Source organism: Dipodomys spectabilis, unplaced genomic scaffold, assembly GCF_019054845.1.
Source record: "Dipodomys spectabilis isolate Male_0828 unplaced genomic scaffold, ASM1905484v1 ptg000085l, whole genome shotgun sequence".
Lineage (NCBI taxonomy): Eukaryota > Metazoa > Chordata > Mammalia > Rodentia > Heteromyidae > Dipodomys > Dipodomys spectabilis.
Window position 1 is genome coordinate 5,142,177 of NW_024870762.1, and position 13,429 is coordinate 5,155,605.

The 13,429-nt window shown below is 50.6% G+C and overlaps 2 protein-coding genes across 3 annotated transcripts; one reads left to right on the top strand and one right to left on the bottom strand.

The window, feature by feature from the left end:
* Positions 1 to 24: 24 nt before the first annotated feature.
* Positions 25 to 2,316, top strand: Dxo (decapping exoribonuclease). 2 transcript variants are annotated; one of them, XM_042683829.1, is made up of 7 exons: positions 25 to 255; positions 462 to 826; positions 987 to 1,222; positions 1,312 to 1,531; positions 1,658 to 1,793; positions 1,934 to 2,028; positions 2,108 to 2,316. In XM_042683829.1, the coding sequence occupies exons 2-7, from the start codon at positions 468 to 470 to the stop codon at positions 2,256 to 2,258; spliced, it is 1,197 nt and encodes a 398-aa protein (XP_042539763.1). In that variant the 5' UTR covers positions 25 to 255; positions 462 to 467; the 3' UTR covers positions 2,259 to 2,316. The 2 variants fall into 2 exon arrangements, with proteins under 2 accessions (XP_042539763.1, XP_042539764.1); XM_042683830.1 differs by having other exon boundaries at positions 25 to 226.
* A 51-nt stretch (positions 2,317 to 2,367) lies between these two features.
* Positions 2,368 to 13,419, bottom strand: Skiv2l (Ski2 like RNA helicase). The gene is made up of 28 exons (XM_042683828.1): positions 13,348 to 13,419; positions 13,167 to 13,270; positions 12,098 to 12,207; positions 11,882 to 11,999; positions 11,683 to 11,797; positions 11,510 to 11,584; positions 11,170 to 11,223; positions 10,893 to 11,080; positions 10,603 to 10,731; positions 10,244 to 10,389; positions 9,740 to 9,886; positions 9,530 to 9,614; positions 9,262 to 9,368; positions 8,804 to 8,950; positions 8,638 to 8,734; positions 8,241 to 8,453; positions 8,050 to 8,160; positions 5,827 to 6,057; positions 5,365 to 5,502; positions 5,095 to 5,232; positions 4,875 to 4,979; positions 4,412 to 4,559; positions 4,209 to 4,335; positions 3,783 to 3,993; positions 3,546 to 3,656; positions 3,256 to 3,474; positions 2,698 to 2,838; positions 2,368 to 2,613 (listed from the first exon to the last, which is right to left on the bottom strand). The coding sequence occupies exons 1-28, from the start codon at positions 13,367 to 13,369 to the stop codon at positions 2,413 to 2,415; spliced, it is 3,738 nt and encodes a 1,245-aa protein (XP_042539762.1). The 5' UTR covers positions 13,370 to 13,419; the 3' UTR covers positions 2,368 to 2,412.
* Positions 13,420 to 13,429: the final 10 nt, after the last annotated feature.

The window sequence follows — 13,429 nt, forward strand, 5'->3', positions numbered from 1 at the left end:
AAGTGTACACCCGGCTACGGCTCCCCACCTGCCACCGACCGATTGGCTCTGAGAACCGTGGCCACGTTGGGCTCAAATTCCTGGTGTAAACCTTACTGCCCCTCCCCGCCCCGAGGGATCTGCCTACAACAGTCGCTGAATGAATGCGTCATCCGAAGCAGAAAAATCACCTTTGCAACCTTCTTCGGCTTTTGACGCGACTACCCTGACGTCATAGCCTCGCGGAGTTGAAAGTCAAGGTTGGGGGGCTTTGAGGTAACCAGATCTTTCATCTGAGCCCAAATTTCCTACGTTGTCTGCGTTAGGGGGAACCTCAGGAGTGGGGTATAGGCAAGGAAAAGCACTGTTGAGCACTTGATTGGCTGAGGGGCTGGGGCCTGTTTGCTTCACGACCAAAAACCTGGGAGGATGCTTGCTTGGTCCTGACCTACCCTGTAACGTGCACACTTTTTCCCTCGCAGGGCCTCATGGATTCCACAGGGACTAGGAAGAGAAGTGCTGAGAAAATAGAAGTAGCCGAGCCTCAGAACAAACTCCCTTGCTCAGCACCTTCATTGTCCACAGAACCTGCTCTGTACTCTGGATCCTTTCCTTTCTACCGGCGCCCTTCTGAATTAGGCTGCTTCTCCCTGGATGACAAGCGTCAGTACTATGGAGATGCCCGAGCCCTCCGCTACTACAGCCCACCCCCCACCAATGGACCAAGCCCCAACTTTGACCTCAGAGATGGTTACACTGACCGATACCAACCTCGGGATGAGGAGATCCAAGAGAGGCTTGACCACTTGCTACGCTGGCTTCTGGAACACCGAGGCCAGCTGGAGGGGTGAGCTAAGTTTAGCACAAAAGTAGATCTTTAGACCTGTCCTACTATCATCAGAGCCACAGTTGGAATGGGACCTAGTCCTTGGGACTCAGATGGGGAAAGGAGCTAAGCTAAGGCTTGTATCAAACTTTCAGCCCAGCCTCTGACTCTTCCCTCTCAGGGGTCCAGGCTGGCTGGCCGGGGCCATAGTGACATGGAGGGGGCACCTGACAAAATTGCTGACAACACCATATGAGCGACAGGAGGGATGGCAGTTGGCAGCTTCTCGGTTCCAGGGAACATTGTACCTGAGTGAGGTGGAGACAGCAGCTGCTCGGGCTCAGAGGCTTGCACGGCCACCCCTTCTCCGGGAGCTTATGTACATGGGCTACAAGTTTGAGCAGTACATGTGTGCAGGTGAGAGTTATCCCCACTCTCTGGTCTCTATCCCCTTCCCCAAATGTTTGAGAGCCCCCTTCCCCGCTGCTGCTTCTCTCCTTGTACAGACAAACCTGGAGGCTCTCCAGACCCCTCTGGGGAAGTTAACACGAACGTGGCCTTCTGCTCTGTGCTACGCAGCCGCCTGGGAAACCACCCTCTGCTCTTCTCAGGGGAGGTAGACTGCACAGACCCTCAGGCTTCATCCACACAGCCCCCTACCTGCTATGTGGAGCTCAAGACCTCTAAAGAGATGCACAGCCCTGGCCAGTGGAGGAGCTTCTACAGGTACAGGATAGGGTTGGGCAAGACAAGAGCCCAGATTAACAGCTGGGAAGGGGACCCGGAGAAGAGGGTGAGGGCAGAATGGAGGGTAGAGGAGGGATCTCACTAACTCTTTGTTTTTCCTGTTAGACACAAGCTCCTAAAATGGTGGGCTCAGTCATTCCTCCTAGGCGTCCCAAATGTTGTTGCTGGCTTCCGTAACCCAGAGGGTTTTGTCTGCTCCTTCAAGACCTTTCCTACCATGGAGATGTTTGAACACGTCAGGGTAAGTCAGTGTCATAGCACTCACCTGTTTCTACCCCTAACCCCCTAACCCCTACACCAAGACTATCGGGTTGTAGTCGGCCTTGCCCTCCTCCTGCTTTCACCTGATTGCCAGTCTTCTATCTCCTCTGCCCACTCCAGAATGACCGAGATGGCTGGAACCCCTCTGTGTGCATGAACTTCTGCGCTGCCTTCCTTACTTTTGCACAGAGCACAGTTATCCAAGATGACCCCAGGTGAGACATTCAGCTGTTTCTCCTCTAGATCCCGGGAGCTTAGCTTCCACTCCTTACCCCAACTTCCATCTGCCTCTAGGCTTGTCCACCTCTTCTCCTGGGAGCCTGGCCACCCAGTCACTGTGTCTGTACATCAAGATGGCCCCTATACCTTCCTGCCCACGTGGTATGTGGAAGCCATGGCCCAGGACCTCTCATCACCCCCTAAGACACCCTCCCCCAAGGACTGATGTTTTGAAGGGATCTATCCTATCTTAATGTACAGAGTAAAGAAATATTTCTAAGTGACTCTCTGCTGTTTCTGAGCTGATTCATCCCTGCCCAATATCCCAAGAATACTCCGTGGCTTGCTATTTTATTATTACACTTTTACCCAGGGGTTCTTCACTGGGTATAAAGGCTGGCTGCAAAGACGATGTCCCGTCGTAGCAGGGTGGCTGCTGTCTCCATCTTGGCACCCAGCACAGGCTCTCCTACCAGACGGGCAGCCCCTCTCAGTGAGCGGCACATCTCAGCCAGGCGCTGGATGCAGCGCACCACCAGGCCTTCTGGGGTTCCCGAGAGTCCTGCTAACTCAGAGAAGGGCTGTGAGAAAAACAGAATGAGAAATGAATGTGTGCCGGGCCTGAGCAACCTCTCTCCACAAAACCTCAAACTTCATGTACTCACCATACCCCGGGCCCACTCGTACACAACCTCGACCAGCCCAAAATTCAGCTCTCCCACAAATTCTTCCACTGTCTGGTTCAAGCCACAGGCTACCTGGACTTCACCAATCCGCTTGGCCACAGCACAGACACGTTCCACACCCTGCAGAAGGGGAAAAAGGAGATTAAGGCCCACCTTCCTACTCCAGGACCAAGAAATCCTGGCATCCAGGAAGAAGCCCTATCTACCTACCCAACTAGAGGGGGTCAGCTAGTGGGAGGGGTTAAAAATGCTGGAGCCCTGCAGAGCACCAGTAGCTCATGCCTGTAATCCTAGCTACTCAGGAGGCTGAGATCTGAGCATCAAGGTTCAAAGCCAGCCCAGGCAGGAAAGTCTGTGAGACTCTTATCTCCAATTAGCCACCAGAAAACTAGAAGTGGCGCTGTGACTTAAATGGTAGAGTACTTGACTTGAGCTGAAGAGCTCAGGGATAGCACCTAGGCCCAGAGTTCAAGCCCCATGACCGACAAAAAAAAAAATGCTGGAGCCCAGGAAAAGAAGAGGGATAGTATCCCCTACCTGTTTGAGGGTGCTTGGAAGCTGATCCCCAGGATCCCCAGAGCTCTGGCAAACCAGGCCAGAGAGCAGGGCTGCAATCTCCTCAGGCTTCAGAGCGCTCAATGCATTGTCAAACATGAGCTCAGTGAGGAGCAGCTCATGGCTGCTCATGGCACAAGCCACCCGTCCTGCCAGCTTCACAGTGCCTGCCTCGTCCACATAACCCAGGGTTCGGAGCACCTGTAAGAAAGATGGTGGGGAAGCCTGCCATCCTTTCCCCACTCTCCAACCTCCACTCCTGCCCCTCCTACCTCTACTCGTTGGTGGTACTCAGGGAGCAGCAGCAGTGACTGATCTGACAGTAGGAAGCGCAGGCGCTCTATCTCCTTCTGAATCTGCATTCGCTCCCTCAGCTTCAGGTACTACAGAGCAAGCAGCAAGCTTATCAGCGTCCTCACCCTCAGCAGAGGTGCACTAAGGGCAAGGAGGAACAGGCCAGCCCACAAGAGACCACACAGAAAATCCCTCCTACCCTGCCTGGGAATTACCTGGGCAGGAAAACGGGGATTGTGCACACACTGAGCCCCCCGGACCAGCTCCTCCAACTTCCGGGCCCGAAGGCCACCTTCTACCACTGACACATCCTTGAGCTGCAAGTCATTCACAGGGTCAAGGGTAGGGGGTCCTGCTGGGTAGGCCTGAGCCAGACGAAGCAATTCCTGGACAGCAGTGGTGACCACTGCAAGGGGAGGATCCTTTCTGAATTAAAAAATGTGGGTTTTGAAATATGGGGTAATAGCTTCTTTGCCATGGGAATCTCCCTTAGATCTCTATGGGGAATTCCTCTGCAAAACCCTCCCCCGCCCAAACTTCACCATTCACTTCAGACTGAAGGAGACTTTCTCATACCCTCCTATCTGGTACTATGTCATGCCCCTTCCTGAGAAAAGGGAACACCCCGCAGCATCTCTGACCTGAATTTCGGTTGCTGTCTCTTGCTGAAATCCTCTAAGATCTTCTCCCCATTCACCCGGAGCACCTTGGTGGTGATTGCAGCCACGTCTCCTGGCTGGAGCTTGGCCACAGTGTGGTCACAGGCCCCTGGGAGAACAGAGGTCAGCCCTTGCCATGACTCAAGCTCACACTGTAGTCAGAAAGCCAGAAACCTGACTCTCACCTTCAGGCAAGAAGAGCTTGAAGCCCACCAGATCATCTGGGTGGGGCACATCTGGAGTGGCTGCTTCCTTGTCCTGTGGATCCTCCAACATAGGCTTTTCACATAAGACCAGGGTTGTGAAGATTCTGCTGGAGGAGTTTGAGGAGACCTGGGAGGCGGGGGATGCAGAAAGGACAGGACAAGAATGTCAGGAATAGATAACAAAGGTAGCGACAAGATGCTCACTCTTGGATAGCAGTTAGGAAAACAACAGGTAAGCCTACCAGTCTGGGAGTGGCAACCAAGCCAAGCAATCAAGGCAGCTTCTTATGGGAGCAGGAAAAGGAGGTGTGCATGCAGTGACAGTGATGGGCAGAAAAGGAGAGGACATTGTAGTGGCTCCAGCCTCACCCCCAACCAAAGAGAGAAGAGGCTTGCTCCCTCACTCCCAGCCCTCTGGGGCCCAAATCTCTATTGTCCTCACCTGCAGGATCACACCCAATGCGTTGTGATGCACCTGATTCTGCACAACCACCACTCTTCCCACTGAGAGAGCTTTTAGCCCATTCACAGACTCCATGATGCGTCGCTGAAGGACATACACACAAGGAGTTAGGGAGGAGGCATCACTAGGATTAAGTTCAGAGCACCCGCTGTGTTTACTTCCTTTTCCCATCATCTCTCCAGCACCCCCACACACTCACTTGGATCATATTCCGGGTCTCCATCAGTTCCTCTCCCCAGCTGTAATACTCAGGCAGATCAACCAGTTGGCCAGTCGTGTCAGGCTCCTCCAAGGCCCCCAACCTTTTAGTTAGTTCAGCTAGAGCCTGCTCATGGGCCTGAGCAGAAGGAGGAAGGTTGTGTAATGAAAGACTCCAAGCCCAGCCTGCCACCTTCACCACACTGCCTTTTAGATGCCCACTTCTTCCAAGTCTTTGTGTGACCAGTACTGGTCATCCCAATCGCCTCACCTTGCTGTCTTTGCGGGATGGAAACTCAGAGAAACTCCTCTTCATCATGTCCTCCACCCTGAGGGCATCCACCCGTAGCAGGTTGAGGATCATAGTATATGTGAGGCGGAACTGGGACTGCAGCTGGGAAGGCTTCCCCTGGAGCCAAGTCAGAGAAGTCTGGTATTCCCTGGCCAGCCCTCGGGGAACCAGATCTGCAACTATACAAACTACCCCTCACCTCCTCCGTAACGTAAGAAAGCAAATGAAGTATACAGGTTATCAAAGACCCCAGTTAGCCCAGTGTTTACAGTGGTAATCAACCAGATGGAGATGGAACCCAATCTTCTCCTTGGATTTGCTTTGCCTTGGCTTCTCCCAAGCAAAGTAAAAAGTCTGAAGAGAGAGGCACACTTAGGAGAACCTAGTAGATCTCCAAAGCTGGAGCCCAGCCTGGCTTGTCCTCGTGACACCCCTGCTCACCATCATCATGCGGTGCAGATCTGCCATCTCAGGCACACGACCCTTGCAGAGCAAGATGACAGTGCCTGTGGGGTCCAGGCCTCTCCGGCCTGCCCGGCCTGCCATCTGCACGTATTCCCCAGGGAGCAGGTCCCGGAAGGTGGAGCCATCATGCTTGCGCATGGAGTCAAACACCACTGTACGTGCTGGCATGTTTACACCCATGGCAAAGGTCTCAGTGGCAAACAAGACCTGGGACAGAAGGGAAAGAGAAAAATCAGCAAAGGGGCTCTGCACACACCCTAGACCAGGCTAGCCTGCCTTACCTTATGGCTAAGGTTAGGTAGAACTCAGCTCAATCCCAGATCACTATTTGCAGGATTTCACTAAACTCTCCAGGCAAATCCACAAAGTAGGTACAAGTGGTTTCTCATTTTGCTTATGAACTTGCCCATTTCTTTTCTTTAGCTTCTATACTCTACATCTAACTGCCTACTATAATGATTCCAATGTGTTTACTAAGTAACTTTTTGTGTGAATATTTTATTACAGAATTATTTCCTGTTTTGTATAGGTATATTTGTAACTCACACAATGCAGTTATATATCTGATTTTTTCTTTTTCTTCTTTTTTCTTTTTCTTTTTTTGGTTGGTTGTGGTGCTTGAACATAGGGCCTGGGAACTGTCCCTGAGCTCTTTTGCTCAAGGTTAGTACTCTAGCACTTTGAGCCACAGGGCCACTTCTGGTTTTGGGTGGGTGACTGGAGGTAAGAGTTTCACAGACCTTCCTGCCTAAACTGGTTTTAAAACACAATCCTCAGATCTCAGCCTTCTGAGTAGCTAGGATTACAGGTGTAAGCTACCAGCGCCCAGCCCTTCTTTTCTTCTACACAGTATTTCTATAACTGCCTATATTCCTGTGTTTGCATGTATATGTATATATTCTGTGGGACTGCATCCCCCACATTTACCTATTTTCCTAGTAAAAGGCACCCTGATAGCACTACCACCTTGCCACCAAAAACCAGATCACATTGAACAGAGCATATACATTCTCTCACAGACAAAGATAAAAATTTCTTTGTGAACAATGGGGGAGATCTGGATGGTGTGGTTAAGAGGCTCTGTTGTGGCTCTGCCCACTAGGAATATTCTTTTTAGATACTCTTTTTGGTTCCCAGAGAGCATTAAAAATGGGACACTGATCAATACTAAGCTCTGAAGAAAATTTCAATATATTGCAAAGGCTGAAAATACACAGGTTACTTTTCTAAGTCTAATGCCATGTATGTAAGTAGAATTAAAAATAAACTTGTAATAAGAAATGTTTAGAACCGGGCTGGGAAGGTGGCTCAGTGGTAGAGCGCTTGCCTTGCATGGTCAAGGCCCTGGGTTCGATTCCTCAGCACCACATAAGCAAAAAGAAAAAAGCCGGAAGTGGCGCTGTGGCTCAAGTGGTGGTGCGCTAGCCTTGAGCTGAAGAGCTGAGGGACAGCGCCCAGGCCCCGAGTTCAGGCCCCACGACTGGACCCAAAAAAAAAAAAAGAAATGTTTAGAACCATCCAGAAAATTTTTTTTTATTTGTGATACCCAGGAATGGACTTGAGGGTCAAAAACATGCTATACTTGCCAGGCATTGGTGGCTCATGCCTGTAATCCTAGCTACTCAGGAGGCTGAGATCTGAGGATCATGGTTCAAAGCCAACCTTGAGCAGGAAAGTCCGTAAGACTCTTAACTCCAATTAACCACCAGAAAACTGGAAATGGCACTATGGCTCAAATGGTAGAATGTTCGCCTTGAGCTGAAGAGCTGAGGGATAGCACCCAGGTTAAGACCAATGACCAACAACAACAACAACAAAAAAAACAAACCTATATTTAATTTGCATAATAGTGCCAAGGTGAGAGATGGGGAAGGTTGTCGAGATGCCAAACAGTGCCAAATTGGTTATACCTGTACAAGGAATCCTAGAAAGTTCTAAAGTCTCCTATGTCTCTGGCCATACTTGGCATTAGTCAATTTCTAAATTTTACCAAATGGCTGTAAATTCATCTATTGAAGGCATTTCAATTTGCATTTCTAATTACTAGTGACTTTTCATATGCTTGTTAGCTTTTGGGGTTTGTGTCAGTGACTCCAACTCAGAGCCTAGGTTCTTAACCAATATACTGTCCTGCCCTCATCTCTGCCATGCCAAGTGGGTATCCAGGGCCTAGGAACCCTTTCTCCCCACCATGCTCACCTTGACCAAGCCACGGCTGAACAGCATTTCCACAATCTCCTTGAGGATGGGCAGGATGCCACTGTGGTGTACACCCAAGCCCCGATGCAGGAGCTCAGACATGTGCAGGACCTGTGGAATTAAGAAGATAGCCCTCAGTCAGGAATGGATCTCAGAACCTCCAATCCCTCCCAATTTCCACCCAGACACACCTGGGGCAGCTGTCGGTCAGAGCCACGGAGACGCGCCAGACATCGCTGCAGAAAGAGGTGGATCTCACTCTTCTCTGAACTTGTAGTGAGGTCAAGCGAGGTGAGGCCCGAAGCCTGCTCATCACAACGGCCCCGAGAGAAGGTGAACACTACCACAGGCAGCTGGGCTCGGGTGCGGAGTGAGGCCAGGAGGGACAGGTACACTCCTCGGTCCTGGGCAACCAAGGGGAAAGGGGCAGAGGTTGAATCTTTGAAGCAGTGGGAGCTAAAGTGGAGGAGGGGTAGTCATAGTAAATCAGGGAGGGTTCAGACCTCAAGTCCAAGTCCCTGAGGACCAGGGGAGAAAGGGTGGTAGAGAAACAGATGTTGGTAAACACAGAACTCTCCCAGCTCTCACCTGCGCAGGCCCTGCCTGGTGTGTGGGCTGCTTGGCCCCAAAGGTCTGAGCATGTTTGCTCATTCTCTCCTTCTTGGCCTCCACAGCTGCATAGTACCTGGGACATAGAGGGGTGGCATCAGGCTGAATCAGGACCCAGCCCTGACTCTTCCAGCTCTGAGCTTACCCTTTGGTGTGGAAGGCACCTCGGGAATCCAGCAGCAAGAAGAGTTCCCCCTGGGTCTTGGGGCTATTTCCTGTGAAGAGATAGTGCTCCAGGGGGACAGGCCGGGCAACTGTGCTAATCACATAGATCTGGCGACGCTTCAGCCGTCTGAAGGGAGAAGACAGCAACAGATCAGACTGGGAGTATAAGAAAGAACCCCCAGCTTTACTACCTTCCCTAAGCCTTCTGACTTCACTCAGACTTTTCTGAGACCCAGCATGGAAGGCTGAACCCTACCATCCAATCTTAACGTGCAAAGTTCTGGGCCCCGTGGGGATTCCACAGTCACCTAAGCCCCATCCTCAAGGATCCTGATCCTGACTCTGATCCTTACTATAGTAGCCTTCCCTCCTATTCTACACCCCAGTGAAGGAATATTACAACTCCCTCAACAAAGCACCCTAGGATACACATCTCACCCAATCCAGTCAGCAAACTCTAGGGCGTTGGGGACAGTAGCACTCAGAAGGATGATGGAGACATGGTCTGGCAACATGATGAGCACCTCCTCCCACACGACCCCACGCTAGACACGAACAGGGGAGAGAGGTCACAGGGAGCCAAGGGGCTGTCCTAGTGCCCTTGGAGTTCCGTTTGTGGGCAAAGAAGGCAGTAAAGTCCTCAAGATGTGTGGAACAGAGGGGCTGTTCAAGTAGTCCCAAGGGAGACCCTCTGCCTCCCCCTTACCTCAGCATCATTGATATAATGAACCTCGTCGAAGATGACCCATTCCAGGTCCCGGATGACATCTGATCCACTGTACAGCATGGAGCTGGGGAGAAGAGGCAAAGGGTTGACTCGCCAGCAGCCAGCAGCTTCACCCTGCCTCAGCTGGCCCTCTCTGAAGCAGCCTCACCTGCCCACCCAAAACCCACCTGTGAGGGTCCCCTCTCTCACCGAAGGATCTCTGTTGTCATGATAAGGCAGGAGGCCTCTGGGTGCAGCTGCACATCTCCAGTGAGTAGCCCCACATCCCCAAATGTGTTTCGAAAGTCTCGGAATTTCTGGTTGCTCAAGGCCTTGATGGGTGAAGTATAAATGGTTCTAGGAAGAGGGTATGAAATCAGCCAGTCCCTCCACACAGACTCAGTGACTCTTTTCTACCTCTGAACTCTCCCAGGCTCATACCCCAGAGGCTATAGTGCTCCCCTTTTTACTCAATGGCCTTCGTATACTTTTTCCCCCGAAATGACCACAGACAAAATATCATCTCCCACTCCTTATTAAACAAGTCCTTAAATTATAAATGCCTTTTCATTTCTCTGTAGCTACCATTCAGTCTCTCTCCTGAACCTTACGTCTAAAGGACAAAGTAGACTGGAGAAGAGACGAAGTCCATAAAGAATGCAGGAGAAACAGGACTGGCTGGCAAAAGCAGGAGGCTAAAGAGGATACTTGTACCGTGTCATATGTTTCTGGGCCAGTGCAATGGCATATTCAGCTACAACTGTCTTCCCTGCAGATGTGTGCGCTGCAACGAAGACAGAGTCATGCTGTTCCAAGTGCAGGATGGCCTGTTTCTGAAACACATCTGGCTCAAATGCCCACTGTAAGAGAGAAAGATCAATATTGGCTGAAGAAAGGAGGGACTTCCTGACTTCTGTTTAGCTTGCAGGGCAGAAGAAAGAACAGAGGAATGAGGCAGACTGGAACTGATAACTGGCCTGGTGAAGAGAGGAGACAAGAAATGGGAGGGGAACCAGGGCCAGGGTCTGGGCCCCCAAGAAGTAGAGGAATGTATGAGAACTGGGCCTCAGTACCTGAAAGGCTGGCTGTGGAATGAGGCGGTAGAAATCACCAACAGGGGAGGTGACATCCACAGGAATGGCCCATTCCTCCTGAGGTGGAGGTTTGGGAGGCTCCACAGGGCATACAACTGTAGATGCTTCCTGGAAAAGTTGGCAGCAAGGGTAGTAAAAGTACAGCCGGAGAGAACTGTTACCAATCCCTCCCAAAGATGTTCCAATCTGCCCCTCAGGCCCAATCAAGCCTCTACCCTCCCTGTGACAGGACCCCTTCTTCCAGGCTTCCACCTCCTAGAACCACCAACCTTCAACACTAGGTCCTCCAAGCTGCTTGCTCGGGCCAGAGGAGCATCACACAGAGAGGCTGAAAGAGTGTCCCCTCTAGGACCTCCTGGCTGTCCCACTGTCTCACTTTCATCCTCATCACCCCCCAGATCTAGAGGTTCTAGCAGACGACTGAGGCTAAGTAGCCCAGGTGCTGGAGCTGGGTGATCTGAGGAACAAGGCAAAAAAAAAGGACCACCTTGTCAACTCCATATCTGTCTAGAGGAGGACTCCACCACAAAACCTTATCAAACTCACCCTTTGGAGCAAAATCCATGCCTTTCTTGAAGCCAGGTGGGACAGTGAGAAGATCTGGAGGGCAGAGAGACTGAATCACAGCCACAGATACTGTCATACAGGTTATACATGTATTAATGCAGACATCTACAGCCTAGACACTGTTGATGGCATGTCTGCTGTGAATACTTTCTGAGAGATGGGAAAAGGATATTATAGAAAGGACAACCTTTCCCCATTTTGGTCCTGGGGAACATCTTTTCCTAGTTTGCAAAAGCATGAAAGGCTAGCAGCAGCCCAGTGACTGCGCTATATTTCCAGGGTCCTACTCCTCAGACCCCGGATGCAAAGCCTTCCTCACCTTTCTCAAAATCTATGTCTTCCTCAGCCTCCTCCCGAGTGCTCAGATCTGTTATGGTAGGCTCATCCATCCCACCTAGGGAAGAGGGTGGACAGTTAGGTATTCATGGGATGAGAGCAGAACAGAATGAGTAGGAAATCTTTCTCATACCATCCTATCCCTACAAGAGTCACCTGGCCAGAAAGGGTACTGTGTTGGATTCCCCCATAGTGACTGAGAGATGGGCCCTGGAGGCCGGCGAAGAGACAAGGAAGTAGTCGCTGACAGGTTTGTGTTCTCCAGCAGGACCTGAGATAAGAGATCAGAGTACCAGTGATGCTGACCTTGCTTCTGATCTCCAGAAGCTACTTCCAAGAGCCCCTGACCTCTTACCTCCTTATAGCCTAATATCTGGCCTGTGGTTGGGTGTCTTTGGGCCTGAAGATCAGATGGGACTGGGGCTCCCAGAGCAGCCAGGAGAGACCAGGGATCTGTCTTTCTCTGCCATTTTCTATAAAGAAGGAAAGTGACTTGTTGAGTACTTATTTCCTATCCCAGCTTCTGTCAGCTGGCCTCTCTCCCTAGTTTGGGCCCCTCTGGACTCCTCACCGAGCTGAATGTTCCACATCATGCAGAGGAAGCCAAGCTGGAGATGAGAGAAACAACTGCTCTGCTTCTTGCTGCAGATCTGGGGCACAAGGAGGAAGGCCATGGGGAAGCTGGGACAAGAGCCAGAAAAGAAGCATTAGTTAACAAAGAATAAAGTACACACAAAAGAAGTGATGGGACTTGGGTTAAGATCAGAAATGAACACTGAGGGAATGAGTGACATGGTCAAAAAAGAAATGTACTCATTACCTGACTTATATAACTGTAACCCCTCTGTGTATTACCTTTAGAATAACAAAAAATTTTTTAAAAAAAGGAATGAACACTAGGCACCAGTGGTTCATGTCTGTAATCCTAGCTACTCAAGAAGTGAGATTTGGATGATCCTAGTCTGAGGGCAGCACAGGCAGAAAAGTTCACTGATTTCATCTCCAAAATAACCATCATAAAACAAGGCTGGAGGGGTAGAGCTCCAGCCAATCAAGTTCCAGGCCCTGAGTTCAAATCCCAATATGAAAAGAAAGAAAGAGTGGCTCTTTCAAACAGACAGTCAGGAGAATCAGGCTGAAGCACTATTTTCCAAAGGCTGTCCAAAACTACCTGAAACTCAATTACTAGGGGCAGTAGTTAATGCAAATTTGATGTTTCAGACTCATATAGGCCAGACCTGGGAATTTGTGTTTTCTGAAAGCACTACTGCTAACCATGAAGCACACTCAAAGATGAAAATCACTAATTTTTAAAAGGCATCTCAGGCCTAAGAATGAGCCAAGGGCTCAAAAGCTTGATCTCAGCTACCAAGTGTCCTGGTCCTTGCAGACAAAAGAAGAGGGCTCCAAAGAGAAAAGAGACCTTTCAGAGAGCAGATCTTGAAGCTAAAATGTTTCCAGCAATCCTAGCTATCCATCCTCACGTGGGTCTGAGGATGGATACAAATCCAATGGGCTGGAGTCTGTTGAGCAACAGTAGGAGCCCAGATGACAGTGTCCCTCCCCAAGGGAGCCAGGCCATGCTATATCCAACTACAAGAAGGGCAGAGTTTAGTTTTAGGCGTGTCAAAGGTACTCACGGTACTCTCTGGAGCTCCAGACACATTCAGCACCTCCCAGCGCCCAGTGCATCCCAGTTCCACGGCTCGAAGAGGAAGATTCAGGGGATCTGGGGGAGGCAGCACTAAAAGGGAAAGGTCACAGGTCAGGGGTCATGAGTCATTACACCTGTCCACTCCGTCCCACACCCATCTCCCTCACCGAGTCGCTCGGTCTCCATCATCCTGGAGCCACCACAGCAGCCCGGAAATTCAGAGTGACTGTGGAATAAGCCCCGCCCCAA

Bases quoted from the DNA above. Each gene is read 5' to 3' on its own strand.
- Dxo (XM_042683829.1), top strand. From the start codon at position 468: ATGGATTCCACAGGGACTAGGAAGAGAAGTGCTGAGAAAATAGAAGTA. The intron at 1,223-1,311 runs GTGAGAGTTATC...CTCCTTGTACAG, and splicing joins TGAGCAGTACATGTGTGCAG to ACAAACCTGGAGGCTCTCCA. The intron at 1,794-1,933 runs GTAAGTCAGTGT...TGCCCACTCCAG, and splicing joins AGATGTTTGAACACGTCAGG to AATGACCGAGATGGCTGGAA.
- Skiv2l (XM_042683828.1), bottom strand. From the start codon at position 13,369: ATGATGGAGACCGAGCGACTCG. The intron at 8,735-8,803 runs GTAAGCTCAGAG...TCTATGTCCCAG, and splicing joins GGTGCCTTCCACACCAAAGG to GTACTATGCAGCTGTGGAGG. The intron at 2,839-3,255 runs GTAGGGGATACT...CCCCTTCTGCAG, and splicing joins TTCCAAGCACCCTCAAACAG to GGTGTGGAACGTGTCTGTGC.